We start from the raw sequence: 24779 nt of genomic DNA, 5'->3' as shown, positions 1-24779 counted from the left end.
AACGCACCATTATGTCAAGAAATGTATTTTGATTTTTCAATAGCCAGTTATTATTATATAGGAATATAACTATTGTATATTCTATAGATAATCTAAAAGACACCCAAAACCTTGAAAATATCATTGTTACTTTATTTTCTTATAATTTACAATATCCATGATAGGAGAAGTAGTTTCATGTTCAAGCTATGGCTAGTGAACGTCGCCGTGAAACTTGACTGAAGAGGCTGCTCTGCAGTATCGTCAAACACTTGTCAGTTTGTGTTGATATTAGTGTCCGCTTCGAGTGTTTTAACGGTGATATGTCGAACAATCTATTTCTTGAAGACATTTTCAAACTTTACAAACTGATGCCCATGGAGCTACCCTAGCGTCAAGAAGATATATTGATTTATTAGTTATTTGTGGGGAGGGCAAAGGCCCCAAATCCCCTTACCCTAACAGTAGCCTACAAGCCTTTGCTCTTGTATAGCTTAGCCTCCTATTATAGCTTGAAGACGTCGCAACTTGATTAAGGTAGCTATTATGGTACTAGTAGACAGTACTGCCCAAACAGATTCACTGGAAGCACTGCTAGGAGAGAGCGAAGGGGGAAAGAGCGAGAGCTCAAGACGACGGCAGAGTTGGGGCCTTGAGGTGGGGGGTCACAATAGTGAAGGGGCATCTGGCTCTAAAGAGATTTGGATGAGGAAACGCATGAAAAAATGTCTCTGCATGCTTCTCTGTTTGATTCTCCTTGGGGTGGCCGGAGTCGTTTATTTTGGATATTTCTGCCCAGAAACAGTCTGTGCATTGAGCTTTTCCCCCTTGCAGAGGAGATATAAAATGAAGTATATAAAAGATGGAATCAATCAGTTTCACATAGGAACCGACGAGGCCGGTAAACCGCTCAGCAATTCCGCTCGCTCTGCGATGGGCCCTTCCTTTGAAGAAGTCACCGGACACGACTTTCAGTTTGACATCAGAGGACATGACGTCATTGTTTTTCTACACATCCAGAAGACTGGAGGAACGACATTTGGTAGGCACTTGGTTGACGATTTAGATCTGGACAGACATTGCGAGTGCCACCGAAAAATCAGAAAGCGATGCACGTGTCTAAGACCCGGCCCACACTCGGATGAGACTTGGCTTTTCTCAAGACACTCGACGGGTTGGAAATGTGGCCTTCATGCGGATTGGACAGAGCTTACGAGTTGCGTTGATGATATGATGGATAGGATTGAAGACAATTCAGTTGAGAGACGGTAAGCTAAATTCCCTCCCTTGATTAGGTTGGGTTAATAGAGGGTTGTCTGCTGATAAGTGGGGTTTGTATCAAGTGTGTCTGAACTAACAAGTGGGTGGGGGAGGGGTCAATCCCCTTATTAAGTAAAAATGTACTTACTAAGTTAGGTTATGTTTATATATGTTGTGTTGGTTCGGATTGAGATGGGAAGACATACAATATTTCCTCGATTAGAAGGGAATCCCAAGATTAGTTTACTGTAGCGCAATATTTGTAAACCAGTTTTCACCAACATGATTTGATATCACCATACTAAAATACTAGTTTGAACCCCATTACCTAGTACTGCATGACGGTTAAGAATAACTGGTATATTTATAGAAAACACGAGACAACATTTCTAAGAGAAGAATAAACTTGAACTACAGTAAATGATGTGCTATCAACAAAGTTGGAAATCATTTCCACTGCAAGTAAGCCATTCTACCGTTATTGACCCCACCATTCCCGAAGGACGCATGTAGTAACCTGGGATTTTGGGTGTGCGAAAATAAAACAAAACGTGATTATTTAATACTTTTGAGATTTTTAAAAGGGCACAGAACCTATCAAACTCACCTAACCTAACCTAGTAGTTCCCACGTCACAACCCCTAGCTCGGGGGACAAGCCCCCGGACCCCCTTGTCCAGGTCACAAAACTTCATTATTTAACACTTTTGAGATTTGTAAGAGTACAGGGCCTAACAAACTCACCTAACCTAACCTAATAGTTCTCAGGTCACACCCCCTAACTGGGTCCCCCTCCCAGTTCACAATACTTGATTATTTAACACTTTTAAGATTTGTAAAAGGGTACAGATCCTAACAAACCCACCTATCCTAACCTAGTAGTTCCCAGGTCACAACCCTTAGCACTCCCTGGTTTCCACTGGGTGTCCCCCATTACCATAGGATATATTAGAGTATATCTTATTAACTAATTTTCGAAGAAAACAGGAGTTTTTCTATATGTACCCCAATTTCTGTATTAGTAAAGTTTGCCCCATGTTTTATTATAATAATACCGAGTAACTTAAGTACTGTACCTACTTTCATTAAAAATAGCCTTTTTAATGTACGTCTTTTTGGTTGCTATAACATAACAAGACCTGTTCTTCTTGGATTTTCATTTAAGAAATATGTTCATATTAAGGGGATCCAAAACTAGTAGCCATTTAACTTTTGGAGGATATAAAAAGTGTTGCTGGTGTGTTACAGGTATTTTAAATGGTTTTGATGCCGTTAATTGTCAATGAATGCATGTTTGATCCTACAGAAATATAAACCATTGTTCTTTATTATAGGAGAAGGATAACGGTGAAGTTGGAATAATTCAGTTAAAACTTTTAACGAGATGTAAACAACTGCAGGTTGTTACCCTGCTGGTGGTGGGGAGTCGGGGAGGTCGGTGGGGAGTCGACCACCTCCCCATGTACCTCACTGTAACCTCATTGGATTTCAGCTCTCAGAGAGTACACTTTTTCTTCTCTGCTGGAATCTAATAGTTTTGGTTTGGAAATTATCTTTAAAATTTTTCTCACATTGCAGAGTTGTGGGTATGTGTGTTTGTGAGTACCCCTGTGTGTTTGTGAGGACCCCTCATGTGTATTTGTGAGGACCCCTCATGTGTATTTGTCTGTAGTTTAAGACCTCTTGGTAACACTTGTGTGTGTTGATGGTCCTTTGATTACATCCCTGCCTGGCAATCACCAGGGGAGGGAGGTCATCCTTTGAAGGGAAGCCATTCTGGGGGAGACAGGATCCCTTTTGCTTTGGGGCCCTGGAGATATCCTGTGAGCTTTTCCCCTTTTCCATCAGGAAAGAGGAATTCCATTAACCTCTTTATAAATGTTGAGGTTGGAAGTTTTTCATTTCTCTTGGGATATGAGAGACACTTCCTCCCCTGATAAGATTTTTCTTGTTTCAGATAGATGTTGCAATGTGGCTAATTGAAGAAGAGGATCCTAAGAGTTCCTTTAGGCCTCTTTAGGTTCCTCTGCATGTTTTTGTGAGAAGTGTAGCGTCTACAGGCGCTGGTGGTCACTCCTGCCCAGGGACGTTTCCCGGACACTTCGGGATGTCTTTGATGCTGCCCTTCTTGGAGGACTAGGACGACGATGACTTTGAAAACCTTCTTTCCACAAGGACCTTCTCAGCTACAGCTTCAAGCTTCACCTTTCAGGAGGCCCTTCTCCAGAGTTCAGCTCCTTGGAGCATGCTCTCAAGGTTGTTTGTTTTCCTTGTTTGATCTTTTCTCTTCGGAGTAAGATCCTTGACACCCCTGGCATCCTTCATCCTGATCTTCAGGGACCTTCCATATCTGGCGGGCAGTTTCGAGGATGTTTTTCAGTTGCAGTCCAATCGTCGTCTTTTTTTGGGTGTACTTCTCCAGATCTGTCCACTTGGGAGGAGAAGCTTGGTCGTCTTTGCTGTCCATCCTGACTTGGAGGGAACTTCATAGTAGACCTTAAAAGACTTTGAGGACCTCATCAGTCTGTGCCCTTCAGGAGGTCTTCCTCCAGTGTTGCCCCTAGGAGCATGCTTACAAGGTTACTTGTCAACATTGTCCTGATCCTTATCGTTCAAAGGAGAATTGCTGATACTTCTGGTGTCCTTTATATTAAGCTTCAGGGAATTTCTAGATCTGTTACGACTTCAAGGATCATCTCTTCAAGCATCATGCCTTCAGGAGGTCCTCCTCCAGAGCACTCTTGCCTCTTGGAGCTTGCTCACAAGGTTGTTTGTCTACCTTGTTCTGATCCTTCCTCTTTGCGGGAGGATGACTGACGACTCTGGCATCCTTCATCTTGAGCTTCATGGAACTTAAGGTAACATATAGATCTGCTATAACTTTGAGGATCTTCTTTTCAGGCACCGTCCTTCAGAGTGCTCTTCCTCCTTGGTGTATACTCAAAATATTGCTTGTCAATCGTGTCCTGATCCTTCCTCTTCGGAGAACGATCATTGGTACGTCTGGTGTCAGTTCACAGATCTTCGCTAGACCTTTGGGAGAGACGTGATGCTCAATCTTCCTTTGGTTTCTTCCAGGCATCTTCCCGAGAAAAGCGTCCTTTGGTCTCTGCTTCTCCAGGTCGTTATGGCTCTTTTATTCCTGCCTACAGCCTACCTAGGTGTCTTTATAGTAGCCTACAATGTCTCCAGTCTACCCTCGCCACTTTTAAAGGAACTTTTTGAAGCATACTCATAGGATATTCTTCACCAGTGTCGCACTTTTATGGTCTTTCAGACCTAGAAGCATTACTCCATAGATGCTTCTGTCCTCGAGGTAGCTACAGCAGTCTCATCCTTCCAGATGTGTGTCTCCAGTCACGCTTCTCCCAGTTCTCTATCAAGCCTCACTATATGGTCATCGTTAGCAGCCACGCGACTCCATTTGTGCTGATCCTAATGCTAACCTGCCTACATGTATCTCCAGACAAACCTCTTCTAGATGCTCCTCGCAAGAAGCACAGCATACAGGATAATAAAGGATGGAGAGTTTAATCTAGCAACTTAGGAGTTTCTCTTTTTGGATTTTGGCTTCTTCCTCCGAGGGTCTCTGGACCATTGGAAGAGCTCTCCTCTTAATAGAAGGAGAGACAACAGAACCTCCTTAGCCTCTGGCCAATTGAAGAACAGTTCACATAGGTCCCAAACCTGGTTCCTCTAGTTCTAGAGGAAAAGTTTTCAAACCGTCTCGTCTAACTCTGAGAGCTCACACCACGGAAGAATTTAGCTCCCAGCAGGTGTTGGGTGCTTTGCTGCTTTGTCCCCTGCCTAGGTCTGGCCTGTTAACTGGATAAAAAAAGAAGGATCCCAAAGCACAGGGCAACCTACCCATAGAGTTCTTTTAGAAACTCTTTAGATTTCTCTACATGATTTGTGGAAGAAGTAGCATAACACCAAATCCTTCCCGTAGGGGAAGTATAGAGGTGTGAGGTTCAAGGACCAAGTCCTTTGCCTCATGGAGTCATCCCTGCAAAGGAAGGCCTACAGGTGCTACTTTTCAGGGCAGAAAGCTATGCTGTAGTCCCTCTCCTGCCTAGGGACGTTCCCTGAACTCTTCAGAACCTCCTTGAGTCAGCTTCTTTTAAAGGACGTCTACACTTTATCCTTCAGGGATTTTCATCGTAGTTGGGTCCTCGTTCATGTTCTCCTCTTCGAAGAGTAGTGTAAGAAGTCTTTTGACTTTCTTCTCCCTCGGCAGCAATAAGATTGGTTCGTGGGAGAAATTGCTCTGGCTACATGAGCTGCAAAATTTTGTCTCTTCCATAATCGTCCCTCTTTGCCCAGAAGGACGGTCCCTTAAAAGGAAGGAAGGTGATTTAAACAATTCTGATCAGTTTGCCCTATTCTCAGGAGGAGATTCCAGGTACGATAATCATTTTTGGCTACAACAAGGTCACGCTCTCATCCCATTACTCGCAGCAGATGTCTTGGGGATAGGGGGATATAGCAAAGCTAGGCCAAGTTACAACATCTGTTGCCCACGTAATCAATGAAGATAAACTATGTGGGGTCTGGTCAGTCTATACTCGGATGGATGACTGGCAGGGAATACCAGATGCAGTTAGCATCAATTTTTATCATCAGTCTACGGTTCACTTTTGCTCAAACACCTTTGCCTTCTTGTCCAACATGGGTGATCATTTGGATCCCATCAGATTACATCTTCAGACAGCCACCCACTTGGTTCCAGTTAAGCAGTAACTCATCTACAGAAAATTCTCATTGCTAAACTGGAAGCTAGATTCGGATTCTGTGTCCTTTCAATCTTTAGGCTATTGAAATCTAGTGGAGATTCACAATAACCCAAGTTGATGCCTTCTTTCTTTGTCTGGCCTTCACCAGACTGTTGGCAAATTGCTCCTCTTTTCAAGATAGGCTGCTGAGCCTCATGGAAGAACGACCATCACCACTCTCAGGCTTTTTTATACAAAGTGTCGCAGCTTTTGGGCACTTCCTTGCTTCTCTCAGACTTGTAGCTTTTTCGAGGCGAACGATCCTGGAAAAAGTAGGGGTGGACAGTCTACCCGGGCACCCCCTGTCGGGGGTAGCCTATACAGTATCTCAAATGAAGGAAGGAGATAGAGCTGGATGGAGTAGCTGTGGTTTCTTCTTACTGTTGTCCCCCCTTCTCATTTATCGGTCTCAGTGGAGCCCCACATCAGTGGTTATCGATTTTGGCAGTCCTTTTGGGAAACTAGACTGGTAAAGAATACATTGCCTCAAGCTTCTCATCCCAAGCTTATCGTATTGGTCAAGTTTGATTCTCAGAAGACTGGCTACCAGTTGGACTGAACTTGCTGGATCAAGCTTCCTATTCGGGCTTGTTTCCAACCTGGAGGCCACATCCATGAGCGATCAAGGCATTCAGGCTTTTGAGAGGACGGGGTACCTCGATAGGGGAATTTCAAGTTCTGTAGCATCACACCTTCAGGGATACCTAAGGTTCGTCAAGACAGACAGGACGCTGTCTTACGTGCCTGTTCCAAGTTAGGCCTGCCACTCAAGTCTGAGCCATATTCCAATCTCTGTTCGACAGAGGCCTTGTCAGAAGAGTTTCAAGAGGAGACTTTCATCTGTTTGACTACAGTAATTCCAACAAAGCTGGAGATAACTCACTCTTCGTCGCTGTAACTAAAGTTTTCAGACCAGATTTTGACTTCAGGATGAATCAATGAAGTCAGTTCTTTGCCTGCAATAGCTCTCTCAGGCTTAAGAGCAATTCAATCCAAGGGGTGGATTGTATCCTATTCTGGAATCACCATCTATGTTTTAGGGAAAGGGCTCTCTGCTTCTCTCCTTTAAAGGCCGTCTTGTTCGGATAAGATCCTTCTGATGTCTTCCAATCCTACCTTAAGCTTTTCTAGCATAGGAACAGCAATCCCAATGGACAGACAGGCCAGTTAGAGCAAGCTCCATAAGAGATGGTGAACTGGGCTCAACGACCTTCCTTCCGGAAACTTAACATCGCTGACGTAACCTTAGGAACTTTTGATCCTGATAGTTTGAGCAAAGAGCTGCTCTAACCTTCTTATTACTTGTCTAGACCATCTGGAAGTCTTAAGCATTGACCTTGCATAATACCGTAGGACTTCAGGTGATTTGTACAGCTCTGGAGAATTCTTCAATCCAGGATTGTTCAAAGTCTCTCCAGTCACGAGCTACTTTTCAATCACACCTATACCTAAGTCGGTCTGCCGTCCAAAAGCTTTGGAATGCCCATGTCATTTTCTTTTGACTATGCTATCTCTGAAATGAACACATGTTAAAGCTGGAGTCGCTTGAGGCCTCAGCAGAGGCTCCGAGACAGCATTAGGCGAAGATGCACACGCCTTCTTTGGCTTGGACATGCACTCCGAAAGACTGGCACCTTTTCACGATCACGTGGGCCCGACTTAAGATCAGGTTGTCCATATTGGTAAAATCCTCCGGCTTTAGAGGGAAATTCTTCAGTCTTCTCATGGCAAATGAGACGATTTGCACGTGATGCGAATTGGAGGTCTGACACCTCTTAGTTTTTCCACAGGCATAGACCAAGCTGGGGATGCTCCAGCAGTCTCAGACATCAGTAGATAAGACATTCAGTTTACATACAGTCTACATCCTTTCTGGCAAGGAGAGGCAAAGTTCAGGGAGCCAAGACTTCAATACTTATGGTGACTTCAGCAATAGGGCCTCAACACTAAAGTATTGTACCGAAGTCAAAGCTTTTATCTTGGAGAAGAGAAACCATCGTCCAAGGATATAGTACTTCTGAGACCTGCCTTTCCTATTAGAAGACAATGGAAACATTCTTGGATTATCCATGGGCAAGAGCCTTGACCTCGGAGCAGCTTCCTGTTTGGTGCTTGTAGCAGCGGAAGAATCCTACTGACAGCTTCCTTGCTTAATTGCCAGATTACGGGAGATAAGGATGAATCTCGTCCTCTGCATACCAGATATCGAGGGTTAGAAACCACGATCTATCAACACATAGATCCTGGTTCTCTGCAGTCTGTCCGTGAACTGGCAAGAAGTAATCATTGGATTGATTCGCTGCATAGCATCCAGACCTGTGACTCCTTCCCCGAAAAGAACTTAGACCAAGAGCACTCAAGCTCAGTTAAGTAGGCAGGTTTTATGGGCATAGGAATGTCAGTTGACGTTAACTGTCCTATTCCTGCGGGATGTGACGCACAGATTTCTTCTTCAGGACTTGTTGTAGCTGCACAGCGATAGGAATAGTTACCCCAGCTCCTTTCACAGGACCATTAGCATCAGATTAAGGTATGGGTGATTTATGAGTCTGGGACAAAAGGATAGTCTGACTGGCCCTATCTTTTCCTTTTTCAAAATTGTGCCATCTGGACTTGATTTCGATGCAGGTGTACCCTTCACCTTGTGGCTATTCCGTACTCAAGTACTGTATGGAGGAGTCTTTTCCTAACGCTCCTTATGAGTGGAAGTGTTATATACAGTACTAGGAATACGACACGATTTAACAGATGCATCATTCTCTTTGCCAGGCTACAACACAGAGTTGTTCCTTAACTGGAATACAAACCTACGCTATTTATTTAGGGGTATTACTTTCTGCGAAGCTGAAATGACGAGCCATTAAAATTTAGCAAGGTTTAACTACCCACACCGCTAGTTATCCGGGGGTAGAGGGGGTAGCGTTCTACCACTCCCACTCACGCACCGGTGATTTAGCTCACTTTACTTTTGGCTCGGATGGAGACCGGTTGTATCCGCTCTTCCTCCTCGCCTATTCTGGACTGCCATTAATTTTTGTCTTTTAACTTACTTTTTCTTATATGTATATATATATATCAAAACATTCTTAATGTTTATGTATATATATATGTATAGAAATGTAAGTTTCCTTTTCAGTATTTGTGCTGTGCGTGTGATACGTATACGACAGGTTCTCAAGACACTTGCGCAAGGCCGGGGAACCTCCCCTTCTGACCTCCCCCCCCCTTGTCCATCAGTCTTCCCGTCGGCATATAACCTACTGTTGACTCTGCCGCCGCCGCAGGGGAATCGTCATCGTTTGGACCCTTTCTCATTCAACTGTTGTGTTCGCCTTTCCTTCTTCCTACGGGAAACATGGATTACTGAGCGAAGGGAGTGTCGCCTCTCAGAGATTGACTATGGTCTTTCTCTTCTCAAGGTGGTTCAACTTTCATGGGCCTCCGACAGTGTACTAATGGGGGGAGCACCTTTCCCGGTTGCGGGTTAGGTTGCGCTTCAGATTGTTTTTCTCAATTATTTAAGTGAAATTATAATAGTTTATAATTTTAACTTTTCAGCTTCTTCTCTGTGGGGAACACTTCCCTTCGGAGGATCAGTGGTTCTTATTATTAGTGAATATTTTTAGCTGATTTAAATAATTGTAATTCTTGTTTTATTACAGTTACTCTCCGGTCCCCTTCTACCGTCGATGTCGACTGGGGAAGGGAGGGCGCAATACTTATTTTATGTTTGTTCCCTCGGTGGTCCCTCTTCCCGTTGTGGACTAGGTGCTCCTCCCGAGGGAATTTTCTGTTACATAATTTATTTTATTTTTCCTCAGTTAGCGATGCAGTTTTCTTCGTTCGATTAAGAGTGCCGACGAAGCAGAGCTGTCCTGTTCATGCCTGGGGAACCTGCTATCACTGCCGTCCCTCAGAGGACGTCATCATGGGCGTCATCCCTTCTCTTGGAAGTACGCCTGTGGCAACACCTGATCAGCACTTCATCTTCGAGGAACTAGCTCCAGCTGCGCTTCCTCAGGTAGCGCTCTCGTCAGATCATCTTAGAGTGCTACTAGGAGATTCGCCTCCAGGGGTTGGATAACTTTCCCTTCCGAGGGAGAGTTTTCTTCCCCAGGTGTGAGGTTGTTTCCCCCTTCCGAGGGAGAACTTCATGCATCTGAATCACTTCATCGACTCCGACTGCTGTTGCTGTCTTCGCCTAGAACTCCCCCCTTGCTGAGTGTCTCTTCCCTCGGGGGCGGAGCATAGTCTTAGGCAAGTTTCTCCTGCAAAGTGATCATCTCCCTCGTTTGCGAGAGGGGCCACTCATAGAGACTCCTCTTTGGAGGATTGCTACTGCTGAAGGTCAGCTTGCTGGTCCACCGGCCCTCATGGGCATCATCTGTTCCTGGACCTTCTCCTGACGACACTGCTGCCAGTCCTTGGACTTCGGTCCTGGACTCTTCTGTGGATCGTTCGCGATCTCCATCTGTGGATGTTCGCCTTTCCAAACGGCACATCCCAGTTCCTGATCGTCCTACCAGCTGACCTGCTTACCTACCAGTGCAACCTTGCCTCAGAGAGCAACGTTTGCCAGCGCATCAACCACCCACGATCACCGGCGTAACACAACTTCGGTCTCCAGCTCGCCCAATGGTCTCTTGTGCCTGCGCGCCAGCGCTCTCCTGCACCTGCACGCCATTGCTCTCCTGCGCTCCATCACACTCCCGTGCACGTGCGCCATTGTTGTCCTACGCGCCAGCACACTCCTGTGCGCCAACGTTCTCTGTACACCAGTGTTCGCCTGCGCTCCATCACTTCCGCGTGCGCCATCATTGTCTACGCGCCAGCGCTCTACTGTGTACCAGCGTTCGCCTGCGCGCCAGCAGCCTTCCGTGCGCTCGCCAGCGTTCTCCTACGCGTGAGTTCTCGCCCGCAATCGCGGGCCCAGGCACCCGCCCTTGCGCGACCAGTCGCACACTTCTGCGCATTCTAAGGAGACTGCACAAAACCCTACACAGATCCAGCAATGTCCTGCTCACTTGCGCTCTCAGATCCAGCGCTCGCCAATGCGTCAGCTCTTCACAAAGAGTCAGCTCTTGCCTGTTTGCCAGCGCTCTTCTGCGCTCTCAGATCCAGCGCTCTCCTGCGCAGTTACAGTGTCATATCCAATGCACCAGCTCTTGCCAAAGAGCCAACGCTCACCTGCGCATCAGTGCTCGCAGATCCAATGCTCGCCAATGCGCCAGCTCTTGCCAGAAGAGCCAGCGCTCACCTGCGCGCCAGCGCTTGCCTGCTCTCTAGCTCTCTTCTGCGCATTTACCAAAAACTACGCTTTAGCAGAAACTGAGCACCAGCATCATCCTGTGTGCCATCGCTCCAGTACTCTCCTGCACACTCGCACAGTAGGCAAAAAGAATAAACACTTTTTGACAGGTCACCATTACCCCATTCCTCTCCCTGCAAACGCATAACAGCATGGCCGCCGGGAAAAGAGGGAAGAGGCTTCACAGAAGGGTTCAAGATCCCGAAGATTTCATCTTCCAAGGGGAATCAAATGCATCTACCATCAGTCGAGACTCCTCACAGGGAACCATTGGTCCCTTTTTCTTCAGGAGTTTTTTCTTGACAGTACCACCATCTGCAAACAAGAAATCATCAACCGACTGATCGCTAGATTACTGTTTGCTGATCGCTAGCTTGCCAATCTCCAGATTGCCAATTGCTAGCTCATCTCTCTCTGACCGTTAACCTCTAGTCTCTCCAATTGCTAGTGTGCCGATCACTGATTGCTAGTCGATAACCAGTCATCAGTTTGCTGATCACTAGATTGCCGATGGGCAGCTCATCTTTCTTCGATCATTGACCTCAGCTCACTGATCTCTGACCAGCCGATTGTCAGCTTGCTGATCTCTGACCAGTCAATCTTCAGCTTGCTGATCTGTAGCTCACCGATCACCGGTCTGTGATCGATTGCTGACCATCAATGGCTTACCATCACCAACTGACTATCATTAAACCATTCTGCTGTCTCTCAGTGTTCTCCAAGCAGATTACCAACTCACTTTTTGCCAACCTTCCTTGGCTGACTGACCAGACAGCTTTCATCTGCCTGTCAGTTACTATTTTCACCTCACAGAGCGCCGATTCACCAATCATCGGCAATTCGCCAGCAGTTTGTGACTCGAACTTACTATTCAACCTCTGCCCTTGGTTCCCTATATCAGAAGGCATACAACACACTTCTTGCTACTGGCTGTTCGCCATCACACCAATCCACTAAAGTGATCGGCAGACCTCATCAGCAGCTTGTCGACAGGTGACTACTTGCGAGCACTCTCCAGCTGCACAGTAACCACGATACCCAGCCGTTAACCATTGATTAACATTCGCTAGACTGATGCTGCTCAAAGGAATAGCATGTAATCCCATTAGGGCACATGGTAGGGTTAAGCATTGCCTTACTTCTATCAGTTGAAGGAGTTCTCTTCCAGGGAAGAATCCGTACACAGGGTATCGCGTCCGATTACGCCACGAGTCAAGACCCCAGCGTCAACAATCTCCCATGCGAAAGGATCTGCAAGGAGCTGTTCCTTTGGGTCGATGTCCACTCAATGTTGGAGCTCGGACAAGGGCTAAGACCTCGGGTCTTCATTTGCACGCTGGACCTAAAGGACGCATACTTCCATGCCCAAACCATCCATCTAGGAAGGATTCAAGATTCAGTCTAGACAAACAAGAAACACCAGTTCAGGGCACTGTGCTTCGGTCTTTCCACTACACCCATCCTGGTCTCACAGGATTGGCTTCTGTCTCCTCCGGTTCTGGACGACTGACTGACCTTAGCAGACTCGGTGGCAATTTTGCATTTGCACCAGAACTTCTTAAGTCATTTTACCTAGATCCTGTGATCAAGGTAAACCTGTGGAAGACTTCCCTACTTCCCTCTCAGAAGACTGGTGTATCTGGGAATGATTCTAGACACCAATCTCCACAAAACCTTCTCGATTCGAGAACGACTTCCATTCCAAGAGTCTTGAGTCGGAAAAAAGAAGAAAGGAGGGACCATAGTGCTGCACCACATGACCTCAGCCCTCTGGACAGAGCCCAAAAGTACCTTCACTTAAATCTCTCGAGAGATGAAGGCCAACTTTCCGGTCCTTCAGCAGCCTCATCGGTTCCTAACAGAGCACTCAGTGATGTGATGGACGACACACCACACACCACATAGAGACTCACATCGACAAGCAAAAAGGAACTTGCTCGTAGCCTCTTCTCATCTACAGTAAACTAAAAGGAATGAACATTTCCTCATCGTTAGAATTTCCCTCCTCTCATGAAGTTATGAACTTACCTGTCCTCAGTTGGAAGTGAGACCTCCCACATGGAATGTGGTTCAAGTTTTTTGGTCCCCAACAGGACCCCAGTATGAACCATGATGCCAGGTAACAGATCGCCACCTAACTTGGAAGATGGTGTTCCTACTGGCCTTGGCCTCGGCCAAACGAGTTAGTGAATTTCGGGGTCTCTTGTTTGACGTCGCCCATTCAAGGGGATGGGGAGAGGTAAGCTTCAGCTTCATCCCTGAGTTTGTTGCAAAGACTCTGAATCCTGGGGGGTTTGGATCCTAGATTCGACTCCTTCTGGATAACGAGTCTCCGCTTTGTAACCGACAACCTAGATCATCTGTTACTATGCCTAGTAAGGTTTTTGAGCCGCTACCTCAAGAGAACAGCAGCAGCTTGGCCCAGAGTGCCCTCACTTTTTGTCAGCATGGGCAGAAACAAAAGGAGGACCATGAAAAGCACATTCTCCACATGGATTTTCAGTCATTGACCTTACTCTGAATTCCGATCTTCCTCCATCATGTTGTCTCAGAGCCCATGTCAGGGGCATCTCTATATCCCTGGCCTTCAAAAAGAACTACTTTGTGATGCAGGTATTGTAAGTGGGGGTGTGGAAATGATGAATTACTTTCACTGCCTACTACCTGCATGTCGTGACACACAGGAACCTTGATACGTTTTCTATCGGTCCTATGTTGGCTGCACAACAGCTGGTTTAGTACCTCAAGCTCCTTATTGGACAAGTAGCCAAAGGTTGAGGGCATTTGTTACCCGGGTCTTAGTCTGAATGAATGAAACGGAATGTCTGGCTCTTTATCTTTCTTCATTCTCCCCTCCCTTGGGGAAAGCAGCATTCTGGGTCCTCTGCACAAACTGACCTCGAACCTGTGCAGGTAAACCATTGCCCCCTTGTGTAACCTAGTATTTTCCCAATACTGTTGCGTCCCCATACCCTGGCGTGGTGGTATTGGGAATATCTCGGTCTCCTCGGTTATTTCCTACAAGACTGAATCCTTGACAGTCACATTGCTAGTTTTTAATCACCCACACAGCCTGCGTAGACCACAGACTGCATAGCAGGTTTAGTGAGGTGTTAGGGTCTCCTTATTTGTGCACTAACCTGCACAATAGGGAGTACCCTGGGTAAGGCCAAAAAGCAAGATGGGCAGGGACATTTACCCTCTTAATGGGTGAGTCACCCCTATAAATAGCATTGGTTTGTATTCCAATTATGGAACAAATAACAAATTTTTAAGTGATTTGTGTTTTTCCTAATGATACAAACATTAGCTATTTATACTTACTTGCCCGCCAACCCTGTTCCCCGTCGAAGTCCTACCTCTAATTAAAGTGAAGCTCAGTCACAGGTGTGTGAGTGAGAGGTGTATCTAGCTAACCCCCCTACCCCCTGCTAACTAGCGGGATGGATAGTTACCTTCGCAAAATTCTAATGGCTCGTCCTTTCAGCTTCGCTGAAAATAATACCCTTATAAATAGCTAAGGTTTGTATTGTTAGGAAAAATACAAATTACTTCCAAATTTGTAATTTTAGTGAGGTGTCAGGTTTTCCCCCTTATACATGCAAAGCACAAAGGGGGGAACCCCGCATCAAAAGCCAGGACTTCCACCCACCTAAGGGGTGAGTCATCCCTAAGAAAGAGTGAGAGGGTTTGTATTTAGTGTCGGAACTAATGACATACAAAGTAATTTGTATTTTTCCTAACGATACAAACCTTGAGCTCTTTATACAAATTTTGCCCTCCATCATCTATCTTTTAGTAAGTCCTGCCTGAAGGCAAATGTGACGAGAGAACACAGGTCTGTTTGACTAACTACCTGTGGGTTAGTTGCACCTCTCCAAAATTCTTATGGCTAGTCTTCCAGCTTCACCGAAAGTATATCCCTATTAAAGACTTCAAGGTTTGTATTGTTAGGAAAAAAACAATTTTCAATATACTTACCCGGTGATTATAATAGCTGCAGCTCTGCTGCTCGACAGAAAACTCTACGGAAAAAATTCGCCAGCAATCGCTACACAGGTAGGGGGTGTACTTCAACAGCGCCATCTGTCGTCCAGATACCCAGTACTCATTGTAAACAAAGAACTCAATTTTCTCTCTGTCGTGCTACCGGCAAGACCTACTAATTCGCTGTTGCTAACTGGATTTGTTTTCACAACTATTTGGTGAAGTACACTATTCTAGTTTTGAGCTTTCGCTGTGCAGGCTTTCTCTTCAATAAATCCTTGCATTCTTTTTTTGATTACGGATTATTTGTCGATGACTTTGGATAGTTTTTGAATTCCCCTTTGACCAATTCAAAATGGCTGACCCTTCTCAAGTCCCAAAATTTAGGAAGTGTAATGCTAGGGATTGTTCAAGGCGTCTTCCGAAGGCCTCTATCGACCCTCACACTGTTTGTTCCAATTGTCGGGATAAAACCTGTCAATTGGAAGATCGATGTGAGGAATGCGTTGGGCTTTCGGAATTCGATTTTATTGAATTCCAAAAATATACACGTAGGCTAGAGAGAGATAGAGTTAGGAGAAGTTCCTCTCGTTCTGTTGAAATTTCCTCTCCTCATGCCCCACAACCTATTCCTTCCCCTGTAGTGGTTGCTCCTAATCCCCCTTCTGGCACTCAGGAACCTTCGATGGCTGATATGATGCGTGCCATCCAAGCTCTGGGTGAGAGAGTTGAGTCCCTGGTTAGTGACCGTAACCAGCTCATGGCGGACGTCAAGGAGCTGAAGTGTAAAAGTGCAGTGGGAAGTGTTAAAGTGAGTGATAGTGTTGTGGATAGTGTTGCGCTTGAGGGTTCGTCTGTTCGTGCCTGTCGTCCTCCTAGTCCGGGACCTCTTGCAAGCTCCCAAGTCCAGGGGAGAAGCAATGTCGTACGACCAATGGGTTCGAGAGGCTTTAATCAGCGAACAGACGTTCCCTCCGTGGTACCGGGCGCATCTTCCCAAGATCGCCCCTGCCGCACAAAGACGAGAGAGCCCATTTATTCCTCGTCTTCGGAAGGTGTTTCTCGCAAGAAACAATGGACCAAGGTCTCACGACCATTAAAACGCAAGTCGGTCCCTTCCGCGTAAGTCCAACGGCCCAGCTGTAGCCACTGGGTCAGTTCGGACTCGCTGCAGTCTTCCGATGACTGCACACCTCCTAAGAGAGGCAAAGCGGTACCGCCTCAGACAGTTACACCGTCTGTCGCCGCACCTGCTCCTGCAGACCCTAAGTGGTCTTTGCTGCAGAGCATGCAGTCCCAATTAACGTCTCTGATGCAGGACTTGCGTGCGGAGAAGGTTGCTGCTGCACCAGCTAGTACAGCCTCTTGCCTACAACCAACCACACACTCGGTTGTGCGTCCTGTGGACGCTGAGGCGACCTTCTTGCGCACTCCAGTTGTGAGAGTTCCGCCACCCATGCGTTCCAGTGTGCCCTGCCAGCCGCATGTTGACATTCAGCGACGCACGGAGCCTTCAGTTGACGTTCGCGAGGTACAACAACCGTCAGAGTTGTTTTGATTTGACGCGGTGCGTCAACCTCCGCAACCCAGTGTGGTTGCCACTGCTCACCCACATCAGGCTAGACAGTCTGGAGTAGACGCTGTGCGTCCCCGCGCTGCTATGGTTGTTGCCAGCTCACAGACTGGGCAACAGTTCCATGACGTTGCGTCCGGCTCAGTCACGCATGCACCCGTGCGACCGGACTCAGCTAACCAGCCGTTACCTACTCCATTGCCACTTCCTCCTCAATACTCGGATGATGGACTTTCTGATGATGATGGTACTGCACACGTTGATGAACCACATTCGGATCTTGACGAGCCTAAGTCCACGCAACCCTCTTTGGACTTTAGGAAGGTTTTAGCTCTGCTCAAAGAGATGTTTCCGGACCAGTTTGTGTCTGTGGCTCCGTGCTCTCCTCCGTCAGAGTTTGTTTTAGGTATGCCGTCATCCTCGCCTGCCTTTACTAAACTCGTCCTCGCACGCTCGTCCAAGAGAGCTTTACGAGTGATAGGAAAATGGATGCAGTCCAAAAAGAGTCTAGGGAAGACAGCCTTTACGTTTCCCCCTGCTAGACTCTCTTCTAGATCGAGCGTCTGGTATGCCACGGGAGAAGTTCTCGGCTTGGGAGTTCCTGCCTCTGCCCAGGGCGACTTCTCAAGTCTTGTAGACTCTCCCCGCAGGCTAGCCATGAGACGCTCAAAAATATGTTGGTCATCTTCGGACCTAGACCACCTTTTGAAAGGGATATTTAGAGCCTTCGAGGTCTTCAACTTTTTAGACTGGTGTCTGGGAGCTCTAAGCAGGAAGATCTCTCCGACAGAGAAGGAGACTTCCTTGCTCATCATGTCCTGCATGGACAAGGCCGTACGTGACGGGTCTAATGAGCTTGCTGCATCGTTCGTGTCCGGAGTCCTCAAGAAGCGTGAGAACCTGTGCTCTTTCCTGTCAGCTGGAGTTACACCTTGCCAAAGATCCGAACTTCTGTTTGCTCCTCTTTCTAAGTGCCTCTTTCCAGAGGACTTGATTAAGGAGATTGCTGCTTCTTTGATACAGAAGGATACTCATGATCTGGTTGCGTCCTCTGCTCGCAAAGCCACCCCTTTGCCTACCTTGTCAGCTAGACCAAGGATGGACACTCCAGCGTCCCGATTTATTCCGCCCTTTCGTGGCAGAGCCTCCAGCAGAGGAGGTGCTCGTGCCGAAGGGAGACGTGGAAAGAAGAAAGGAACCAAGTCCTTTAAAGGCAGAGTCTGACTGCCAGCTTCTTCAGACAGCAGTGGGAGCCAGACTCAAGAACTTCTGGCAGACCTGGGAGAAGAGAGGCGCAGATGCACAATCTGTGAAGTTGCTCAGAGAGGGGTACAAGATCCCGTTTGTACGAAAACCCCCTCTAGCAACGTCTCCCATCGATCTCTCTCCCAGGTACAGAGAGGAAGACAAGAGACGAGCATTGAAGCAGGAAGTGTCTCTCTTACTAGAAAAGGGAGCGGTAGTCAAAGTCCTGGACCATCAAACCCCGGGCTTCTACAACCGTCTCTTCTTAGTGGCAAAGAAGACAGGAGGGTGGAGGCCGGTGCTAGACGTCAGTGCGCTGAATGTCTTTGTCACAAAGCAGACGTTCTCCATGGAGACCACAAAGTCCGTTCTAGCAGCGGTCAGAAGGGAAGACTGGATGGTCTCTTTAGACCTAAGGGACGCATACTTCCACGTCCCCATCCACCCAGACTCCCAACCTTTTCTGAGATTTGTTTACGAAAAGGTTGTCTACCAGTTTCAAGCCCTGTGCTTTGGCCTAAGCACAGCTCCTCTTGTGTTTACGAGGCTGATGAGGAATGTAGCCAAATTCCTTCATTTAGCGGACATCCGAGCCTCCCTCTATTTGGACGACTGGCTTCTAAGAGCTTCTTCCAGTCGTCGCTGTCTGAAAGATCTGACCAAGGAATTGGGTCTCCTTGTCAATTTGGAAAAGTCTCAAGTGGTCCCATCCCAAACTATTGTGTATTTAGGGATGGAGATTCACAGTCTAGCTTTTCGGGCTTTTCTGTCGGCCCCCAGAACAAGCCAAGCCCAGTTATGCATCCAGAACATGCTGAAGAAGGAATGATGTTCAGTCAGGCAGTGGATGAGTCTGATAGGGACACTATCATCCCTGGAACAGTTCGTATCGTTAGGAAGACTACACCTCCGTCCTCTTCAATATCACCTAGCTTTTTACTGGAAAAAGGACAAGACGCTAGAAGCGGTCTCGATCCCCATTTCCGAGAAGATGAAGTCTTGCCTGACTTGGTGGAAGGACAGTATCAGCCTCAGAGAGGGTCTGCCCCTGGCTGTTCAGACTCCCAACCACGTTCTCTTCTCGGACGCATCGGACACAGGCTGGGGCGCGACATTAGACGGTCGGGAATGCTCGGGAACTTGGAACTCGAGTCAAAGGACAATGCATATCAACTGCAAGGAGCTACTGGCAGTTCATCTGGCCTTGAAAAGCTTCAAGTCTCTCCTTCAAGGCAAAGTGGTGGAGGTGAACTCGGACAACACCACGGCTTTGGCGTACATCTCCAAGCAAGGAGGGACCCACTCGATGACGTTGTACGAGATCGCAAGGGACCTCCTCACCTGGTCAAAAGGTCTAGACATTTCACTAGTAACGAGGTTCATCCAAAGCAACTTGAATGTCATGGCAGATTGCCTCAGTCGGAAGGTACAAATCATTCCAACAGAATGGACCCTACACAAGGATGTGTGCAAGAGACTTTGGGCCACATGGGGCCAGCCAACCATAGATCTCTTCGCAACCTCGATGACCAAGAGGCTCCCAATATATTGCTCACCAATCCCGGACCCAGCAGCAGTTCATATAGTTGCCTTTCTCCTAGATTGGTCACATCTAGACCTATATGCATTCCCTCCGTTCAAGATTGTCAACAAGGTACTGCAGAAGTTCGCCTCTCACGAAGGGACAAGGTTGACGTTAGTTGCTCCCCTCTGGCCCGCGAGAGAATGGTTCACCGAGGTACTTCGATGGCTAGTGGACGTTCCCAGAACTCTTCCTCTAAGGGTGGACCTTCTACGTCAGCCACACGTAAAGAAGGTACACCAAGGCCTCCACGCTCTTCGTCTGACTGCCTTCAGACTATCGAAAGACTCTCGAGAGCTAGAGGCTTTTCGAAGGAGGCAGCCAGGGCGATTGCTAGAGCAAGGAGGACATCCACCCTTAGAGTCTACCAATCGAAGTGGGAAGTCTTCCGAAACTGGTGCAAGTCAGTATCAGTATCCTCGACCAGTACCTCTGTAACTGAAATAGCTGACTTCCTTTTATACCTGAGGAAAGAACGATCTCTTTCAGCTACCACTATCAAGGGTTACAGAAGCATGTTGGCATCAGTCTTCCGTCACAGAGGCTTAGATCTTTCCAACAATAAAGATCTACAGGACCTCCTTAAGTCTTTTGAGACCACGAAGGAGCGTCGTTTGGCTACACCTGGTTGGAATTTAGACGTGGTACTAAGATTCCTCATGTCAGAAAGGTTCGAGCCGCTACAATCAGCCTCCTTTAAAGATCTCACCTTAAAGACTCTTTTCCTGGTTTGCTTAGCCACAGCTAAAAGAGTCAGTGAGATTCACGCCTTCAGCAGGAACATCGGATTTTCATCTGAAACGGCTACATGTTCTCTACAACTTGGTTTTCTACCCAAAAACGAGCTACCTTCTCGTCCTTGGCCGAAATCGTTCGATATTCCAAGTCTATCGAATATGGTTGGAAATGAACTAGAAAGAGTCTTATGCCCTGTGAGAGCTCTTAAGTTCTATTTAAGACGAACTAAACCTTTACGAGGACAGTCAGAAGCTTTATGGTGTTCAGTTAAGAAACCATCTTTGCCTATGTCAAAGAATGCTTTATCCTATTTTATCAGACTGTTAATACGAGAAGCTCATTCACATCTGAGTGAGGAAGACCAAGCTTTGCTGAAGGTAAGGACACATGAAGTTAGAGCTGTCGCAACTTCCGTGGCCTTTAAACAAAATAGATCTCTGCGAAGTATAATGGACGCAACCTATTGGAGAAGCAAGTCAGTGTTCGCGTCTTCTTATCTTAAGGATGTCCAGTCTCTTTACGAGGACTGCTACACTCTGGGACCATTCGTAGCAGCGAGTGCAGTAGTGGGTGAGGGCTCAACCACTACAATTCCCTAATTCCATAACCTTTTTAATCTTTCTCTTGAAATGTTTTTATTGTTGTTTTTGGGTTGTCCGGAAGGCTAAGAAGCCTTTCGCATCCTGGTTGATTTGGCGGGTGGTCAAATTCTTTTCTTGAGAAGCGCCTAGATTAGAGGTTTTGATGAGGTCCTGTTGTATGGGTTGCAACCCTTCATACTTCAGATCCTAGGGGTCGCTCAGCATCCTAAGAGGATCGCGAGGCTCCGTAAGGAAGACGTACTTAAAAAAGGCAGAGTAATTGTTCAAGTCGACTTCCTTACCAGGTACCTATTTATTTTGTTTTTGTTATTTTTATAACTTCTAAAATGAAATAAAAAATTCTTAGCTCATAATGATGTAAACATAATTTGCTGGTCTCTACCCACCCCCCTGGGTGTGAATCAGCTATTATAATCACCGGCTAAGTTAAATATTGAAAAATGTTATTTTGATAATAAAATAAATTTTTGAATATACTTACCCGGTGATTATAAATTAAAGGACCCTCCCTTCCTCCCCTATAGAGACGCAGTGGACCGAGGAGAAAATTGAGTTCTTTGTTTACAATGAGTACTGGGTATCTGGACGACAGATGGCGCTGTTGAAGTACACCCCCTACCTGTGTAGCGATCGCTGGCGAATTTTTTCCGTAGAGTTTTCTGTCGAGCAGCAGAGCTGCAGCTATTATAATCACCGGGTAAGTATATTAAAAAATTTATTTTATTATCAAAATAACATATTACTTTGAATTTGTCATTTTAGGCTACATACCATTTTGGTCAAACATTGTGTATTAATTATGATGAGGATAGGTAAATGGTATTACCGGTACATTAAACTATGAACACATAGTGAAAAAAAGACTTTTAATTATTGCACTATGTATAGGCAGACAAATGTTAAAGTATCTGTATCATACTAATTTCCTGAGAATTACCGTACAATATATATATTTTTTCATTGGAGTCACATGTAATAAATTTAGTACTGTAGTTTATCAGATATAGAAATATACATATAAAACTACAGTATTGTCATTAATTATGAGAAACTTGGAAGAATACTGTGCAGTATGCTGGGCCTATTTTTCTTATAGATGAAAATATGTAGGATTAGGTATATGTAAACTTAAACTTACAGTGTCTTTGTATTTAAAAGAAAATTTGTTTCAATAATTTTTGTTTTGCTCTTTGTTCCTGATTACTGTTTTCTTATAGGTACTTTTACATAACCTTCCTTCGGGATCCAGTTCACCGGTATCTCAGCGAATTTAAACATGTTCGAAGAGGTGCGACATGGAAGACAGCTCGTTTGTTGTGTGAAGGAAGGCCTCCCACAAGGGTGAGCAATAGATTTCCTGTCTTCTGTCTTTTTATGTTTAGTTTTCAATCAAAGTTTTAGTTTTATTAAAAGCCATATTATGAATTGCTAACAATAGTTTTCCTTTTATTTACAGCATCAGTTGGGAATTAGGATGTCATTGATTAAAAATGTGAAACTAATTAGTTAGCTAGAGTTGGTAGTTGCATGCCAGTAATTTATGTATAGTACAGTGACCTCTCGCTACTTCATAGTTCAACTGTCACGAATTCATGACTTTGTGGACATTTTAACATACAGTATATATCTATGGAAAATGCTAGAAAAATTGCAATATATGAACACCCAAGATTTCTCATTATATCCATTAAAATAATAATAAATAGTATTCTCTAGTCTAGGAAGAACAAACCAACAAAGCAAGCTTGATATAGCAAAAAAACATATATTTGAACTCACATGACAAAAATAAAAAAAGGGAACCATCTGAGATGCAATGTCCATACAGTACTGCATGTCTCATTATTGGATAAAACACAAAGCGTACCATCTATGTGACGAAGTTCGTTTTAAGACGGGCTGTGATTGGTGTAGGGGAAGGAGCCGACGACTCACAGCTTCCTGTTTTGTAATCGGGCCTGTGATTAATGCTTTTACCAATGCTCAGATCCCGATCCCGCATTATCTCCCCTTGTCTGTATCTTGGAGGCATTTCGCTTCAAGCTTTGTCGCCAAGCAGTTTACACAGTGCTGTGTGTGATTTTTGTGGTTTCTTTGTGTTGATCTGTGCTTCAGTTTTCACCCCTGCGATGGCTCCCAAGCATTCTGCTTCTTCCAAGGCTGGTACCAAGCCTAAACGCAAACGAAGATCATTGATGATAGCTGAGAAGGTGACACTTCTGGATATGTTGAAGGAAGGGAGAACGTTCTTGGCTGTGGCTCACCAGTTTAGCGTGAACAAATTCACCGTTTGCTATATCAAGAAAGATGAGATTAACGTTTTCACGGCTCTTAATAAAATGATCGTCCGTATTGAAGCTGGTTTGGCCATATGGATAGCTGACTGCCGAAAGAAGAACATAGCCTTGGATACGAACATTATTCAAATAAAGGCTAGGAGTCTGTACGAGACTTGAACAACTAAGTAAACTAAGGATGACAGTGGCGACCACGAAGAAGTGAAAGAAGATGAAGACGACGTAGGAGATCTGCAACCTGGGACATCTAATGATTCACCACATGAAAAAAGTATTTTTCTGCTAGCAATGGGCGGTTTGCAGTTTCAGAAATGCTTTGGCCTAAAAAGCATTTGTTCCGTAACTGAAATACAAACCACGCTATTTAATATGGATAATTCCTTTTGGCGTAGCTAAAATGACGAGCCATTAGAATTTTAACGAGGGTTTACTACCCCACCGCTAGTTAGCGGGAGGTAGGTAGGGTAACTTTCTACCCCCCTTCCCCCCCCTCACACACACCTGTGCTTGAGCTCATTTTGCTCTTGGCTCGGGTGGCAGTCGGACGTGTCCGCTGTCACCCTCGCCTTCTTTGACAGCCATTGCTAATCTTTTTACTTTTCCTTTGACAGAGTGTGTGTGAAGTTGGCCTCTGCGATGCGTAAGTGTCCTGGATTACCTGACCGCCCTTGTGGCACGTTCTGTATATGTCGGTGGTCGAAACGGACCCCCACTCCTTGTGTCCTTATTGTAGGGGCCAGCGGTGTGATAAGAATAATGTGTGTGGTGATTGTAGGGATTGGTCTACCTCCCAGTGGGAGAGGTTTTCTCGGCGCCGGAAGAAGTCCAGACGGGATATTTCTCCTTCGAAGCTTTCTTTGAAAGGAGAAAATCCCAAGGTCTCTTCTTCTGTGGCCCAAACCTCCTCCGAAGCTCCCACTCGATCGGTTTCTTCCGAGAAACTGTCGAGTAGTAGCGTAGGCTGTAGTTCTGTTGACCGATCTCAGGGTTTGGGAGAGGGAGTTGCCTCCCATAGCGAGGCAGCTCCTCCTCCTCCCCCGGGGGAGGATTTTAATGTACCTGTATCCAATCATGATTTGTTGCAGCTTTGGGCTTCTTTGGGGCTTGAGGGTTCGCCCTCCAAGAAAGCCTTGTTTGACATGATCAGGTTGGGAGCAGCTGTCAAACAATCGCCGACTTTAGTAGAGGTTGATCCTCAGTCTAACGTCGACGTTGTGGGGCAGAGGCTTCCGATGAGTTGTTTCAAACCTCTGCTCCTGATGTTGCTGATGTAGCTGAAGGCTTAGTTCCCCCTCCGAACATCCTTCGAGGGAGGAACTAAGTCCCACGGTCTCTCCTGCCGGTGATTCTCCCTCTCGGGGGAGTTCACTCACAGAGACTCCTTTACGGAGGACTGCTGATGGTCAGCCCGCTGACCCCACGGCCCCCAGAGGGAGT

General features: G+C 46.1%; 1 protein-coding gene across 1 annotated transcript in view; it reads left to right on the top strand.

The window, feature by feature from the left end:
• The first annotated feature begins 185 nt into the window (after positions 1-185).
• The window catches only part of Hs6st (heparan sulfate 6-O-sulfotransferase), a 64949-nt gene continuing 40355 nt past the window's right edge, over positions 186-24779 (top strand). The window contains exons 1-2 of the mRNA XM_068373738.1: positions 186-1247; positions 22263-22386. Coding sequence (XP_068229839.1) covers positions 526-1247; positions 22263-22386 — 846 coding nt within the window. The 5' untranslated portion in view covers positions 186-525. The remainder of the gene's footprint in view (positions 1248-22262; positions 22387-24779) is intronic.

This window comes from Palaemon carinicauda, chromosome 5 (assembly GCF_036898095.1).
Source record: "Palaemon carinicauda isolate YSFRI2023 chromosome 5, ASM3689809v2, whole genome shotgun sequence".
NCBI classification, from domain to species: Eukaryota; Metazoa; Arthropoda; class Malacostraca; order Decapoda; family Palaemonidae; genus Palaemon; species Palaemon carinicauda.
Note: the sequence above shows the minus strand (reverse complement) of the source record. Positions and strands in the feature narration are given on the sequence as shown.